Source organism: Chrysochloris asiatica, unplaced genomic scaffold, assembly GCF_000296735.1.
Source record: "Chrysochloris asiatica unplaced genomic scaffold, ChrAsi1.0 scaffold00088, whole genome shotgun sequence".
In the NCBI taxonomy this organism is placed as follows: Eukaryota; Metazoa; Chordata; class Mammalia; order Afrosoricida; family Chrysochloridae; genus Chrysochloris; species Chrysochloris asiatica.
Window position 1 is genome coordinate 9898524 of NW_006408606.1, and position 17474 is coordinate 9915997.

Here is a 17474-nt window from a genome sequence, read left to right on the forward strand (position 1 = left end):
GTAGAAAGCCTCATCTTTCTCCCGCGGAGCAGCTGGTAGTTTCGAACCGCTGACCTTAAGGTTCGCAGCCCGATTCGTAACCACTACGGTTTAGAACTAATAATATGAAATATTAGAAAGAAAGCAAAGCCAGAGTTTAGAATTATGAGTGATTACACTTGAAGAGGCTTTCCTGTGTAAACAGATTAATCATTCTGTAGGCTGAGAGCATTTATAAGTGGCTGAGTCGTGATTTAGGCTTCAATCTATGACTTTTAAGACTTTAATTCATTTTTATCCAACTGCCCACTTTAAACATTTGTCTTTAGTATTTTGAGTGCTCAGAGGTGAAGTTGAGAGAATTTATGCTAATCAAAAACATGATTTCTTCCTTTATGTTTCTTCCATTTGTTTATGTGCATCATTTTCTAGCTTAAAGAAGCTGTAAATTAAGTATGAAATTATTCTGTTGCAGAATATGGCTCAAGTCTGGAAGATGATGTGGTGGGGGACACATCAGGGTTCTACCAGAGGATGCTAGTGGTCCTCCTGCAGGTATTGGGTGGGGACTAATTATAGTTTGATTGATTGGTCACAAAATCTGTAGCTACACTGGCCTGAATCTTTTAATAATTTTCATTGCTTGCTAACTCTTAGTGTGGTCAGTGATGATTCTAACCAAATGAAGCTTGTGGCTGTGTTTCAAAATGTGTGACTTAAACTCGTAATAGCTAGAACATAGTTTTTTTTTTAGGGTAACAGTAGCCTTTGTTAATCATCAGACTTGTAACTCGGGCATATCAGATTTGTTTTGGACAGTGCTATGTGATAGTGTGGAATATTGTAGGATGATACTATTTTGGAAAAAGCAAATATTGCATATTATTCCTAAGAGAAAAACCTGTATGTACATACCAAATCAGATGGAAACATTTTTTTCCCTTTTGAATGAAAATGATTATCAAATTCAATACTGTCTTATATTATCTCTTATAGGCTAATCGAGACCCTGATTCTGGAATTAATGAAGCACAGGTAGAACAGGATGCTCAGGTGAGTGATGTCTAATGTGATAATTTTATTGTGACATATAAATGAAAATAACGCCAATGGCAGTGAAAAAAATCGTAATGTATATTGTGGTGGTGGTTATGTGGTTATGTGTTGTGGAGTTGGTTCTGACTCATAGCGACCCTGTTTATAAAGTTTCTGAGGCTGTAAATCTTTACGGGAGCTGAAAGCCTCATCTTTCTCCCGTGGAGCAACTGGTAGTTTTGAACTGCTGACCCTGAGGTTTGCAGCCCGATTCGTAACCACTACACTACCAGAGCTCCTTCTGAACTGCTGGTAGTGTTGACCATAAGATTAGCAGCCTGACTTGTAACCACTACGCCACCACAGCCCCTTTAATGTACATTGTAAATAGCCTCTAAAAAGAATCTTATTTATGAATCCTTTACAAATTATAAGACCTGAATCAGTAAATTCTTCTCATTTTGATTTTATCAACAAAATATTTATTTAGTTTAGTTTAAAGCTGGAGTGTGGTGCTGTTGGATAAGCACTGGACTACTTGCCACAAGGTTAGCAATTCAATCCCACCAGCCACTCCTTGGAAAATCCTATGTAGTCGGGTCATTATGAGTCAGAATCAACTTGATGACACGTAACAACAAACAAGGACAAAAGAGCTGGAATAAGACAAAATGAATGACAAATATGAATTCCACCTACATATGATACTTTTAGGTGATTATAAGACACTCATAAATAGAGAATGTTAAAAACAAAACAAAACAGGAGGCATTGATTCTGTATAGTGTTCTTGATGTCATTCTACAACTCTTCTGGTTGTCAGTTGTTTGTGTCTAATACATCAAATCTGTTCTTGAGATGATCTGTAAATTGAGGCAGGATGTATTCAAGGTTATATTTTGGCTCTCATGAACTTGTTTTCATTTTCTTCAGCTTCAGCCTGAACTTGCACATGAGCAATTGGTGGTCTGTTCACAGACTGCACCTGGCCATGTTTGGCTAATGATATTGAGCTGTTCCACCATCTCTTCCCACAGATGCCATTTGATTCTTGTATATCCCATCTGGTGAGGTCCATATTTATGTTGTTAAGTGCTGTAGAGTCAATTCTGAAGTGGCTGGTGCCTTTGAACAGCCAACCTTGAGGTTCAAACAATCTTTGCGGTCCAGTGCTTTATTCCATAGTGCTACACCAAAGTTGCCTTTTAGGTTTTTTTTAATAAAAAGTATTTACAATGAATACATGGTTAGTCCTGTTAATTCTATAATGCAATCTCCAGCTTCATTTCTATCACCAAGGCCATATTTTCCAACTGCTGATCCTTCCTCTTGGTTTCCAACCTTTGCATTCCAATCACCAGTAGTTATCAGTGCATCATAACTGCATGTTTGATCAATTTCAGAATGAAGAACATGGTAGAATGCTTCAATTTCAAAATCATTGGCTTTAGTGGTTGGTGTGTGAATTTGGATAATAGTGATATTAACTGATTTTCCTTGTAGACATATGGATATTATCCTATCACAGGCAACATTATACTTCAAGTTAGTTCTTGAAATCTTTTTAATGATGAATATGATGTCATTCGTTTTTAGTTTGACGTTCCAGGCATAGTAAACCATATGATTGTTGATTCAAAATGGCCAATACCAGTCCATTTTAGGTCACTAATGCCTAGAATAAAGGGCTCTGATAGCGTAGTGGTTTCAAATCGGGCTGCTAATCTCATGGTCAGCAGTTCGAATCTACCAGCTGTTCCGCGGGACAAAGATGAAGCTTTCTGCTCCCATAAAGATTTACAGCCTCGGAAACCCTGTACAGGGTCGCTGTAAGTCAGAACCAACTCCACAGTACATAACAACAACAAAAATGCATAGAATATTGATCTTTGTGTGTTCCCTGTGTAGAATTGTTGTTGTTGTTGTTAATGCTGTTGAGTTGGTTCCGACTCATAGAGAACCTCTGTAGGGTTTTCTAGGAGTGACTGGTTGGTTTGAACTTTGGTGATTAGCAGTTTAACAGTTTAGTGTTTATTGTATAGATCCATACTTTTTGTTGTTAAGTTGTTAAGTGCTTTTGAGTCAGTTCTGTCTCATGGAGAACTTGTATAGTGTTTCTGAGCTTTAAATCTTCACAGAATCAGAAAGCCTCATCTTTCTCCCATAGAGTGTCTGGTGGGCTTGAACTGCGGACCCTGTGGTTCAAAGTCCAGTGTTTATCATATGGAATCACCGCACTCCCAGATCCATTATAAATCATATGCTTAGATCCATACTTCACTTTTTAAATTACTTTATAAATCACGTACTAAGAATCACACCTAGTACATGATTTATAAAGTAATTAGATAAAGGAAATAAATGTTAGGAAATTTGAAAGATGGATGTTGTTTGCGAACCAAAAATAGGTAATTAAGGAATTACTTGGTTCCTATAGTCACATATCATAGCCCTGGCCACCTGCTTCATTTAAGAAAATATACAATTGCTGGTTGTTAACCATTTGTTGTTGTTAGGTGCCATCAAGTACTGACTCATAGCGACTTTATGCACAACAGAACAAAACACTGCCTGATTCTGGGACAACCTCACAATTGTTGCCTTACATACTTGAGCCCATTGATGCTGCCACTTGGCCAATCCATCTCTCTTGGGGTCTTCTTTTTCTTTGACCTTCCACCTTATCAAACATGATATCCTTCTCTAGCGACTGGTCTCTCCTGACATGTCCAAAGTATGAGAGATGAAGTTTGGCCATCCTGGCCTCCAAGGAGCACTCTAGCTGCACTTCTTTCAGCACAGATCTATTGGTTCTTTTGGCAGTCCATGGCACTTTTAGTATTCTCCAACACCACAATTCAAAGGTATCAATTCTTCTATGATCTCCCATATTCACAGTCCAGTTTTTGCATGCATATGAGGTTATTAAAAATACCATGGTTTGGGTCAGGTGCACCTTAATCCTCAAGCTGACATCTTTGCTCTTTAACACTTTAAAAAGGTCTTGTGCAGCAGATTTGCTTAATGCAATACGTCGTTTGATTTCTTGACTGCTGCTTCCATGAGTGTTGATACCAGAAGACCATGATGGTGGTGGTTATATGCCATGGAGTCGGTTCTGACTCATAGTGACCCTGTCCAGAGTTTCTAAGGCTGTAAATCTTTATGGGAGCAGAAAGCCTCATCTTTCTCCTGCGAAACAGCTGGTAGTTTTGAACTTCTGACTTTGAGGTTCACAGTCCGATTCGTAACCACTACGCTACCAGAGCTCCTTACACTACTGAAAAGTAAAGAGCCCTATTTCCTCTGCCAGTCTATTTTTTATGAAACAACCAGTAGATTGTGTGATATGACTTTGCTAATAGGGAAAAAGGAACACATTGTTTTTCTTTTGAGTGGGCTGACTTCATGATCACTTCAAAATGTTGTTACATTTTTGCCCAGGTAAATACCAAAAGGAATTGAATGTTACTGAGGGCTGTCATGCTTTTTTTTTTGTCTCTTGCCTTATTGTGGCTGTCAGTTTCCAACTTGTGGCAACCGGTGCAGACCAGAATGTTATGATCTATAGGATTTTCACTGACTTGTAGAAGTAGATTGCTAGTCTTTCTTTCCTAGTCTGTGTTAGTCTGGAAGCTCCACCGAAAGAAACCTGTTCAGCATTCTAGCAACATGGAAACATCCACTGAGAACTGGGCAGTGTGACTGCAGGAGAGGCACTGGCCAGACCTTAAACCTGGGTCTCCCATGTTACAGACAAGAAATCTACCACAGAACCACCAGTGCCCCTGTTGCCTTACTATCACTTTATAAAAGGCAAGCCTATTATATTCCAACCCTGTTTCACGCTTTAAAACCCTTCAGCTGCTCCATTGTTCTCAGGAACATATTCAAAGCCCTAAGTGTGACTTGTAAACCCCTTCTTTATCTGACCCATTTTAATTTATGCCTCCAGCCTCTCTCTTACATGCTCTCTCTTTCTCTTTGCTCCTCCTGGTTTACCTAGTTCCTTTTCAAAGGTAAGTCCTCAGTGTATATACTGGTCAAGTAGTTCTGCCTGACTTTCAAGTCTGAGCGTTTTACAGGAGAGACTGTGGCATCTCAGGCTTCCTGTTGTAGCCTTTATCATGATGCAACATAGTTGCTTACTGATTGGCTTTCTTCAGGGCACTTTGAGCTCTGTTGGTTCAATATTTATCCTCAGCTCCTGGCACCTAGTGGGACTCAGCAAATAGCTGATGATTAAGTTAGTTCATAAAGTGGAGGGAAATTTTCCCTTTTATAGATAAGGAAACGGAGATCTCAGGGATTTGGAAAGAGTCCCATCCCTCTTCACCCCCACTGATGGAGCGGGAATTTCCATCTGGTCCTGTCCAACTCCAAAGTTATTTTCTCTTTCACTAAACTATAGTCCCAGTGTTCTCGATCAATAGTGCTTCCCTTTCGATTCCTCTGCCACATAAAGGATTTATTAAAAGTAGTTCAGAAGCACAGATCCAGCTGAACGGTGCCATCTTGAGTGGAAAAGGACTAGAACAGCCCTGTACACAATGACCTTATTGCTTACCAAGCATTAATTATTTGTGTGCTTCAGTATGAGATGGAGCTAATTCTCACATCCCCACTCTCAAGAATTGGAGCTTTGGATGGTTCTCAGAGGTCACAGTAAACGAAACCAGCACCAGAGTCTCAGATGACTGCAGTGAGGCCTGCATTAGAAAGCAGTGGGCAGATTTCCACTGTTGGTGATGTAATTTGAGCATTGCTGCAGCAGTGGGAAGAGTGCACCATGACCTCGTTTTCATTGATTTTACTCCACAGAGCACTCACCCTATGGCAGTGCTTCTCAGACTTCAGTGTGCCTGCGAGTCACTTGGGGATCTTGTGAAATTGCAGCTTCTGACTCAGTTAGGTCTGGAGTGGGGCCTGAGATCCTGCCTTTCTAACAGACGTTCAGGTTCGGAGATGCTGACGCCACACTTTGAGAGCCATATGCTGTACTCTGGTTGTTGTCTATTTGATTTTCACTCATGGAAACCGTGGGCGCAGTGTAAAACTACTTCGTAAAGGCTGTCACCTTTCAGAAGCAGCTCTTTCTTCTGAGACTTCTCTGGTTAGGTTCAAACAGATAATCTTTCAGTTAATAACCAACGAAGCACTTGACCTTTTGTACCCCTCAGGGCTCGAAATGTTGTCTACGTGTCACTTACGTGTTGTGTAGAGGATATGACCACTCAGAACTTTGAAAGGGAAGCTTTGTGCATTTGAAAACTGCCTTATGGAGTTACTTTAAAAACAACAACAACTTTTTATTGTGAACTGAGTGAAGGTTTACTGAGCAGATCATCAGTTTGGCATTCAACAAATCATATACTTTGTTTCATATCAATGATTGGAGTTCCCTCAACATAACATATTTCATTTCCTCCCTGTGTTTCCAGTTTCCATTCCTCCTTTGCCAGCCTTTCTACATTTTGTCCTTAAGTAAATGCTGCCATTCTGATCACAAATCATAGAACATTCTGTGGTGTGTGTACCTCACTAGTGTTGTTGTCTCTTCTATATACATATCTACTTTTGAAAAAATGTTTTATTGTGAGTTATGTGATAGTTTACATGGGAGAACATTAGTTTTACATTCATTCTTTCATATATCGTCGTTTCATTGCCATGGTTACAATCCCATCCTTGCATCATCAACCAACCAAAGGGTATACCCTGCAAACCTGCCCCCACACCCCTCCCCCCAGTCTTCAGCACACAGTCCCTCTCCCTCTCTGGATCTAAAGCCTCCAGCTGCTCCATCTCTCCACGTCATCATCTCTGCCTCCATCTCAGGCATCACTGCTCTGGTATACATATCTACTTTTGTTGTTGTTGTTTTAAAGTGCTGTTGAGTCGGTTCCGACCCATAGCAACCTTGTATGGGGTTTCCTAGGAGCAGCTGGTGAGCTTGAACTGCCGACCTTGCAGTTCAAATGGCTTTGCAGTCTGGTGCATTAACCTAAGGTGCCACACCAGGACTCCATGTATCTACTATTTGCCTGAAATTGAACCACAGAGGTAAATTAAGTTCTAGACCCAAAGGGGAACCAAGGGCAATACTCTTGGGGTTTTGCCAGTCTCTGTCTGACCAGTAAGGCTGGTCGTCTTTTTTTATGATTTTGAATTTTGTTCTACATTTTCTCCCACTCTGTTCTGGACTTTCTAATGTGATCTCTTTCTGAGTAGTTGGTCGTGGTAGCCAGGTGCCATTTAGTCTCATGGAGACTGTTCACATATACTATTAGCCCATTGGACTAATTGTTTCCAAGTATCTTCAGTTTTCATCACTTTTCTTTTCTCCAAACAGGAAGAGACCAATATTTATGTCTTAGATTGTTACTAATGAACTTTTAAGATCCCTGTACTTTACTCATCAAAGTAGGATGTAGAACATTGTTTTTGTGAACTTTGCTGTGCCAGTTAACCATGGTGTCCTATGGAGTTACTTTGAAACATCCCTTGAATAGAATCCAGGCTTTCCCTACCCTTCAGTGACTAGGAACAACACAGAGCATGCTACACTAGGTATTAGTCTTTGATTCTTTAAGATGCATTATAATTGATCAATACAAAGGACCTGTTGAAAATATTCTTTCAGCATTCTGAAAATAAATAACCCATTTATACATTGTAACAAGGGCAGCTGGGTTGCTATCATAGATAGGAATTTAAGATTTTTTTTAAAATGAGAGTTAGCTGAGACAACTAAAGAGCCCTTTCATAAGCTTTTAAGGGTTGTTGTTGTTTTTTTTTTTAACTCTGCTGATACTTGGCACTAAGAGGATTCTTATTCTTTCAGGGGTCTGATAAGCTACAGTGAGTCATTCATTTGGGAATCGAACATTTTGTAGATAAGCCACTTAACATTTAAAAAATATATTAAAACTGATTTTATTTTATTTTCTATCTTTTACTGGGAAAAAAAAAAAAAAACAAAACTGGACTCTTATGACAAGAGGGAATCAATGTTTGTTGAGTACCAGCTATTGATTACCTGGCACTGTTCAGTGTATGACGTAAACCAGATCATATTCATGAACAGCTCAGTATAAAGAGGGCACTAGTAGTTCTCTCATAGAAGTCTCACCTTCCATTTGGGAAGCTTAGGTTTGATTTCTGTTCCATGCATCCATGTACAGCAACCACCTGTTTCCCATTGGAGGCTTGTGTATCACTGTGATGCTGAGCACATTTCAGTGGAGCTTCCTCACTGTGATGCTGAGCACATTTCAGTGGAGCTTCCTGACTGAGATGATCTAGGAAGAAAGGCCTGGTGATGGACCTCTGAAATGAGCCAATAAAAACGCTATAATAAATCACAATGGTCTGATCTTCAGTTGGTCGTGGGGCTAGCACAGGACTAAGCAGCATTTTGCCCTGTTGTGTCTGGATTGGCCATGAGTCAGGGGCTGATTCTATGGCAGCTAACAATGATAACAGTAACTCTATGGAAATAGGTACTGTTATTCCCATTTTAAGGTGAGGCAATTGGCACTCAAGAAATACCTAACTCATCTAAGATCTCACCGAGTAGTCACAGACATACTATTAGATTTTCTAGACTCGAAAGCACCCCTGCTTTACATGGAACCATCAGTTTATACTGTACTTTGGATAAGTTGCAAGCCACCTCTGTAGGAAGGCAGGGGATGGGGTTTCCATGGGTGAAATTGTAGGTTAAATACAGGGCTGCCAACCTTAAAGGTGGCCATTTGAACCCACCCGGGAGGTGCTTCAGAGGAAAGTCCTAGTGTATCTGCATCTGAAAGATCACAGCCTGTGAAGCACAGTTCTGTTCTGAAACACATGGGGTCACCGTGGATCAGAATTGACTCAGTGGCAATGGGTTTTGGTAGATAGTGAGCCCAAACATAATTTTCTAAGAATATTGAGAAATTATAATAAAAAATGGAGTCCTGATATGGCACTGTAGGACAATCTCAAACCCGCCAGCCGCTCCTCAGAAACCCTTTACAGGGTTGCTGCTGTGAGTCAGAACTGATTTGACGGCACTTCACAATAACAGTGACCACGGTGGCAAGAAAATAGCTGACATTTCACCAATTACTCCCATGTAACAACCTTAAATGCTTTATCTACAAGAGAAAATTCCTAGAAATATAGAATGTTGTTATAGTTGTTAAGTGTGGTTGAGTCGGTTTTCAGTGACCCTGTATAGTGTTACCAAGGAAAGGATGGTGGATTTGAACTGCAAGGCTTGCAGTTAGCAGTCCAGTGCTTATCCTACAATGTCACACCATGACTCCAGAAATAGGGAAAGTTAGTAAGAAATGAATGCTGCAGCAGTGCCTGCTCTATTGTACAAGTGCTCCCCCTGCTTTTTGGTGTTTATGTATGTTATCTATCTGATCTTGATGTAGACAATGTAATACATGTGATAACTACCATCCTCAGAAATTTTCTATTAATGGTAATTTTAGTTTTCTTAAATGTGTTTTTTTCTGTTTTTACAGTTCTCAATGAACATGTACTATTTTGTTATGAAATAAAAAATGTTAATTCTGAGAAAAGTATAGTTTCAGGCTTTGAGACTTATGTGACATTTATGTAGTTACTGTTTATTTTATCTTTTATTATTATTATAAATGTTTTATTGTGAATGATGTGATAGTTTACAAGAGATAACATTAGTTTTACATTCATTCTATTGTATATTGTTTCATTGCCATGGTTACAATCCCCTCCATGCATCATCAACCAACCAAAGGGTATACCTTGCAAGCCTGCCCCCCACCCCTGGTTGTCAACACACAGCCCCTCTCCCTCTCTGGATCTCAAGTCCCCAGCTGCTACATCTCTCCACGTCATCCTCTCTGCCTCCATCTCAGGCATCACTGATTCTCTGGGTAGGGTCCCGCTCTCTGCTCTTCTCCATTGATGGTCCCAGGGACCTCTGCTCCTAGACTGAAAAGTTAATCACTCCCCTCCTTGCTATAAAACATCTACCTTTACATTTCTAACCCTCACAATCAGTCCTGATTGTTTATTTTATCTGTAATTTGAAAATTGAGTATAAGATGTGTGAAATCTTCTTTTTCTCTGAAAATATGACAAAAATAGATTTATATCATCATAACCTTCTTTCTTAAATATAGTGCAATCAAAACTTCTGTCTTAACATATGCTGTTTTTATCTACTTTCCTCTGTGGTTTACTGTTTGTGCACATAAGGGCAACTCTTAAGTAGCAGCCTTAGCAAACTACATTCATCTTTATCTTGAATGAATGATTAAAAAGGTGTAGTATGAATATTTTAGGAGTCCTGGTATAGCACTGTAGGATAAGCACTCGACTGTAAGGTCGATTTGAACTGCATAATTGGTGATTCAAACTCACCAGCCACTCTTCAGAAACCCTATACAGGGTTACTGTGAGTAGAAATCAACTTGACAGCACTTAACACCACCATGGGAATTACATGAACACTAGAAAGTATAAAATTACTTCCCATGTCAAATATGGTCATTTAAAGTATTTAGCAAGTGTGCCAGGCACTGTGTTACATTTACCACCTTTTAACAATTCGTTGTGATTTTTCAAAAATGTTGAAAATATTTTGATTAGATTTTAGTTTCAAAGAGAAAATAATCGAGTCAACTTTTTATGTGTACTATTGACAATAGTACAAGCAAACCAGAAAATGCAGAGAACGTAGCTCCTAGCTAACTACTTCCCTAGTCTACGATGAAGGTAACAACAGTGAGGTGATCAGAAATGTCCTCCAGTCCATGCCCTTGCTCCTGAAAGATGGTAATTTATGGTGGACATTTTGGGAATATTTGATTTTGTTCTGATGCTCTGTGTTACTGCTTTGACTCAAAACAAGCTCAAAGTTCAGTGATATGAGTTTTAGAATATGAAATATTGGAACTGACAAAGTATAAGATGATGAACAGGTCAAGTAATATTTAGTGAGTAAAAAGTAATGTGATTAAAAATTTGGGGATAAAATGGAGGAACTAATACATAATACACTAATTGAGGCTAAAACGTTCACAGACTTTGTTTCAAGCTGGTGAACTCAAATGGGGCACAGACGAAGAAAAGTTTATCACCATCTTTGGAACACGGAGTGTATCTCATCTGAGAAGGGGTGAGTGAAAATTATATGTAGAATAGGTACTTTAGTTAATTTTGAAAGTATATGGACCAGTACTCCCAAATAGTTATATTTCTTATTTTTGACCACCCTGAGGAATCTTCTTGAAGTTCTCTTTGCTGCTACTGTAGATTTTACAAAACTAGAGGCCATCAGCCTGCCTTGCACTATCAGAGGGTAATGAGGGCAGTCAGGCCTCTAGATTGTTTCTATCATGGCCACAAGCCATTGCGTAGTGGATAGTTCACCACAATTTTTTTCCTAGATAGTGATGTGTAGGTAAAAATAATTGTAGTGATTGTTTCCACCCATACTTAGTTGGGAATGAATTAATTGGCAGTTGATAGCAAACTCTGCTAAGCATAACTTTAAAATTTGTTGATTATGTGTGTTCATAGGATTCCATATCTGGCATGTTAGATCCTGGACTCCCTTCGTTTTTCTCCTCCACTGTCCTTAGTGTTTTGATTTTCTTCCTTATACTCATTACCTCATCATCACAATATGGTTGCTGTAACCACAAACACATCAACATTTTTATAGCAGGAAGAAAAGGAAGTGGTTATCTACTTATATCCATCTATCTCTTTTTATCAAGAACAATAAATAGTTCTCAGAATCCCTTCTAGCAGATTTCCCCTTAAGTATCAGAGTCTATAACTAGTCAGGGGCTGGGAAATCAGCCAATGGACAACTCTAGAGGTTATGATCATTGCTTGTGCTTGCCACACTGAGGCTCTGAACACAGTGAGGGTTCTGTTACCAAGGAAAAAGAAGAAATTTGTGTAGGGGTCAGTACTGGTCAGAGTAAATATCTTTGTGCAGGAAAGAGTGATCTTTATGTAATGAATAAATCATCTTCATTTTTCCAGTGTTTGACAAATACATGACTATATCAGGATTCCAAATTGAGGAAACCATTGACCGGGAGACCTCTGGTAATTTGGAGCAACTACTCCTTGCTGTTGGTAAGTAATTTCACAATGTTTGTAATGCAAAAGGGTTTCAGAAAGTTCATTAAAAACTTGCATTGTCTATTAATTCCATTTTTATGTTCAGCTATAACTAAAAAAAAAAAAAGTGTTTGTTGTTTTTTTTTTTTAGTTGTATCTGAAAAGATCACCTATTTCTTAATTAAAAGAAGAACTTGACAGGATATTTAGGTGAAGCAAACGCCTATATTTCCAACTCAGAAGTATGAAATATAGGAGCCCTGAGACTACCTAAGATACCCTTTGCACTTGATGCTGAAGTCTCTCCCAGAGATCATCTTTTATCAAAATAATAGATGGGTTCATAAAAAAAGCAATATCACCCCGATACTGTGTTTTCTTTAAATATTCAATTATGAGGTGGCTTCACAAAGCTCATGGAAAAATTCCATTACCTTTTAATTCCATTTTTCCATGAACTTTCTGATGCCCCTTCATATATGAAAACAAAACGGGGCCAGCCTTCATCTTAAAGTATGGAGGGGCCAGGAATCTAGATGACCGTAATGGAAGCAGTGGAATTAATGAGAAAGCTGGCACATTGTGAACAATGTAACAGTGTCACAAAACAATTCACATAAAGGTCATTAAATGGAAACCTAATTTGCTATGTAAACTTTCTTCTGAAACATAGTGAAATATTATTTAAAAAGAAAAAATAGGTAAGAGTAGTCATCTTTTATCATTTTCTTATCCAAGTGTCTTGGAATGAAAACTTCTAAGAGTTTTGTATCATTTTTTGGACATGTTATCAGGAAAAATAGTCCCTGGAGAAGAACATCATATTTAATAAAGTAGAGGGTCAGCATAAAAGAGGAAGACCCTCAACAAGATGTTGAGTGACTGGTTTCAAACATAGAAACTATTGTGAGGATGGTACAGGATCTTGCAGTATTTCATTCTACTTTATGTAGTAGGCTATGAATTGGAACTGACTTGTAAGTACCACACAAGAACAACAAAATTGTGGCATGAAAACAACCCAAGATACCCAAACTGCTATATATAAAAAATGTTCATAGAACAAAGACACATAGAAAATTCTTGAACTCCTTGTCTCATATGCCTTTCTAGCTCTGGTAGTGTAATGGTTACAAATCGGTTTGCAAACCTCAAGTTCAGCAGTTTGAAACTACCAGCTGTTCCACGTGAAAAAGATGAGGCTTTCTGTTCCCGTAAAGATTTATAGCCTTGGAAACCCTGTACAGGGTCACTATGAGTCGGAACCGACTCTATGGCATCACCACCACTGTGTAACTCAAGCTTCCGAGGGAAACTTAAGCCAGTATATTACAGAAATACTTGGTGAGTGAGGAGATCAGATTAGTTTGCAAATGAGCAATGCTTTAATTTCTTACTACTTTTATAGAAGTAGAGCTCTAGGACTGAGACAGGTACTTGTTTTTAATTACTAATCCTATTAAGGAACTCTGATAGTGTAGTGATTACGCTTTGGGTCGCTAACCAGATGGTCAGCAGGGTGAGCTCCATGGAGGACAGTTGAGGCTTTCTGCTCCTGTAAAGATGTACAGCCTTGGAAACCCTATACAGGGTTGTTTTGAGTTAGAACAGACTCGATGCCACACCACCACCACCTCCAATCCTGTTGGTTCTATAGATAAGTAACTGCAATTTTGGCAGTTTAAACCCACCAGTCACTCTTGGGAACCCTATATAACATTGCTGTGAGTCAGAACCCACTTGACAGCACACAAAAACAACAATCCTATTCATATCAGAATAACATTTGACCATTGTATTATTTATTTTCTTAGTAAAATCTATTCGAAGTATACCTGCTTACCTTGCAGAAACTCTATACTATGCTATGAAGGTAAGTGGATACCTTGAATCTTTTAACTCATCTTTCTAGTTATTATTTTGTACTTACCTGATCTAATTATTATTATCTGATCTAGTTACCATGTTTTAGATGATAGTTTTTTGTTTTTAATTTAAAACACATTGTTTGTTTTGTTTTATGGATTCACCCCAAACTCAAAGTGAGTTTGATACTATAATTGAAGCTTTTAAACTGTGTACTTCTCTTTTTCTTTTTTAAAGGGAGCTGGAACAGATGACCACACCCTCATCAGAGTCCTGGTTTCCAGGAGTGAGATTGATCTGTTTAACATAAGAAAGGAATTTAGGAAGAACTTTGCCACCTCTCTTTATTCCATGATTAAGGTAATAGAAAAACAACACTTGCTGCCTAATTTAATCCAACTCACATTGATTTCATGTGTCTTAGAGTAGCACTGTGCCCTGTATAATAAGGTTTTTACTGGCTGATTTTTCAGAAGATTGCCTGCCAGACCTTTGTTTTGAAGTGCTTCTGGGTGGACTCAAACTACCAACCTTTTAGTTAGCAGCCAAGCATAGTAACTCTTTGTACCGCCCAGGGACTTCTGGGTAATAGAACCTTTCTTTAAATTATATTTAGAACTCCAGAGCAGACCAGAATATGGCATGCTTAGACGTAGGTGGAAGAACACAATTCTTGCAGTGATTTTAACATTTTAGTGATACGGTTAGAGCTCTGTATTACAAAGCTTGGATATTGTTCCCTGAAGTGAAAAAGATGGCTCCCAAGTGAAAACTAGGGCAGTTGCTGAAACACTTGGTAATCTTAGAATCATTCTTTAGGAGTGGTGACAGATGACTCAGCAAACCCAACCCCGTGTCCATGATAATGATGTGTTTGTCTTTTCTCTCTTTTATTAGTTCCTCCTTTCTTTCTTATCAGTTTCTTATTTCTGTATTGTCTGTTATCGCCCTGCCTCTGACATTTGTTCTTAGCTCCAAGCAGATCATATCTGGAATACATGTAGGTATCACTGATAGTGATTTCTGCCCTTTTAAAAGCAAAGGACCCTGTGGCCTATAATTGAAATCTAGCTTAATTTTTTTCTTGATAAAGGGTAATGTGGTCCATTTGTTAAGCAGGTGTGGCACTGTAGGACTGCTAACCACAAGGTTGGCAGTTCAAACCTCTCACCCACTCCTCGGAAACCCTATATTGCATCACTATGAGTTAGAATTTGCACGGCACTTAAAAACATCGTCTGAATTAAGCATGCTTTTCATGTGTGTGATGGAGTGGCTGGGCTGAAACCTGCTACAGAATTCACCCATATTATATTCAGAGGTTGGAATAATTTCTTGTGCCCATCTGTCTGTGACACAAATTGAGGCAGCGTTGTCACAGTCAGGTAACTCCAACACTACCCCACTTCTTAAAAAACCCATTGCTGTCAAGTCATTTTGGACTCATCATGACCCTATAGGATAGAGTAGAATTGTCCCCTACGGTTCCTTTCTGGAAGCAGAGTGCTACATCTTTCTCCTGTGGAGCAGCTGGCGGGTTCGAACCACTGACCTTTTGGTTACAGCCTGATGCTGTAATGACTGTCACTAGGCCTTCATTTGTCCTCCTTAGACAGATACATACTGTTGGTGTTGTTAAATGGCATGGAGTCATTTCTGACTCATAGCAACTCTGTTTAGGGTTTCTGAGGAGCAACTTGTGGGTTTGAACCATCAACTTTGTCATTAACAGTCCAGTGCTTATCCTGCCGAGCAACATCAGGACTCCAGATATATACTATGTATTAGAAATTTATAAGTTATTTAGAGAACTTGAATTTAATATAGTTAAAAATGAAGGTAGGTCATTTTCTCTGTTCTGTGAGCAATTAGAGGGAAGAACATTTGTTGTTGTTAGTAAGTGACATTATGTTGCTTCATATTCATAGTGACCCTGTACAGGATCTCTGAGGAGCTTCTGGTGGGTTTGAACTGCTGACCTTGCAGTTCAAACTGACCATGTGGTCTAGTTCTTATCCTACAGCACCACATCCCTGAAATGGAATGAAAAGATAATGGAATTTTGCCATGAATTTTGACGCCTCCTCATACTTCCCTGTCTTTGAGAGAACTGTGTCTTTAAGTTAGAAAGTTAAGCATAAGTCACATTCATTGGAAATTCCCTGATTAACATTCCTGTTGTGGAAGTCACATGCATACACACACACAGATCACCCAGAGAAAAAAAATCATATGACTAAATTTTGTGGCCATATATGTTTTTGGAGTTCTGGTGTGGCACTGTGGGTTAATGCGCTGGACTGCAAAGTCGGTTTGAACCACAGGGTTAGGAATTCAAGCGAACTAGCTACTCCTTGGAAACTCTGTACACTGTGGATAAGAACCAACTCGATGGCACTTAAACAACAACAATGTGTCTTTAGTTTTCTATTTTCTGTAGCTGCTGTGACTCATGGAGGTTAACCTAGTACATTTGGTTTTCAGGGTGATACCTCTGGAGACTACGAGAAAGCCCTCCTGATGATCTGTGGAGGAGAAGACGACTAAAGTGCCTCCTGATGACATCCCTCCTCTGTATCAGCACTGCTGCCACGACTGTCCTGTAGCTCTTCTAGCCCCACTTTTGTACTCCGTGCTTGACACATTGCCTTATTCACACTAGCATGCTAATGACCAAAGCATACATGTTGTAGAAGTAAATACTATGCTTCTTTTTGATCTTCAATGGAGATCTTATTCTCTCTGACTGTTACAGTGCTCAAGTGTACTTACATTACTAAGTCTAGAGTTTGGATCATTTATATTTTCCTTTAAGGGATCAGACTGCTTTTAGCATTTTTGTAAAACTTTGTTTATATTAAATTGATAATTACATTGCCTTAATTGGAATCTTAGCCTTGAAATTGTTAACTTCTGGAAGTGTTATTATCATGTTTGCTACTAAATTAAGCCTGCAAAATTATGGGCATTGCATTCAAAAGATTAATGAAAAATAAACCTTCACTTTCCCCCAAATTGTGGGTGTGTGTATGTGTACAGAGTATTAGTTTGATGCCTGTGATACTGTCTTTTTTCAAGCCCATCTGTTGACAGTGGTGCTAGTTGAGAACTGAACTTGCAGTTGGATTTTTGGCGAGACAGGCTTGAAATGCAGCACGACAGATTACAACTTTCTGTCCTTCACGGTGTGGAATTAGATTGCAGGGAGATCTCTGATTTATCTGCAGCATTCTTCTTTTGGCATAAGTTTAGTGAGGCTTGTGGTGCTACTTGCTTGATGGGAAAGATATTTTAAAACTTAACTAAAAATTCAGAGTACTACCTTCCTTCTCATTATAAACTTGTCTTTCCTACTCACCATCTGCTACCTTCCTTGAGATAAAAAAGCATGCAATGTATTTTAGAAAGGAATAGTTTCTCCATCTCTTCTTGCAAGATTTACCTTCTAGTTTTCTTGCTGCTTTTAAATCATCTCT

At 38.9% G+C, this 17474-nt stretch overlaps 1 protein-coding gene across 1 annotated transcript in view; it reads left to right on the forward strand.

Annotated features, from left to right (window-relative positions):
- The window catches only part of LOC102827790 (annexin A5-like), a 50279-nt gene extending 33734 nt beyond the window's left edge, over nt 1-16545 (forward strand). The window contains exons 6-12 of the mRNA XM_006866277.1: nt 455-534; nt 976-1032; nt 11080-11173; nt 12052-12147; nt 13947-14005; nt 14236-14358; nt 16483-16545. Coding sequence (XP_006866339.1) covers nt 455-534; nt 976-1032; nt 11080-11173; nt 12052-12147; nt 13947-14005; nt 14236-14358; nt 16483-16545 — 572 coding nt within the window. The remainder of the gene's footprint in view (nt 1-454; nt 535-975; nt 1033-11079; nt 11174-12051; nt 12148-13946; nt 14006-14235; nt 14359-16482) is intronic.
- The last annotated feature ends 929 nt before the right edge of the window (nt 16546-17474 follow it).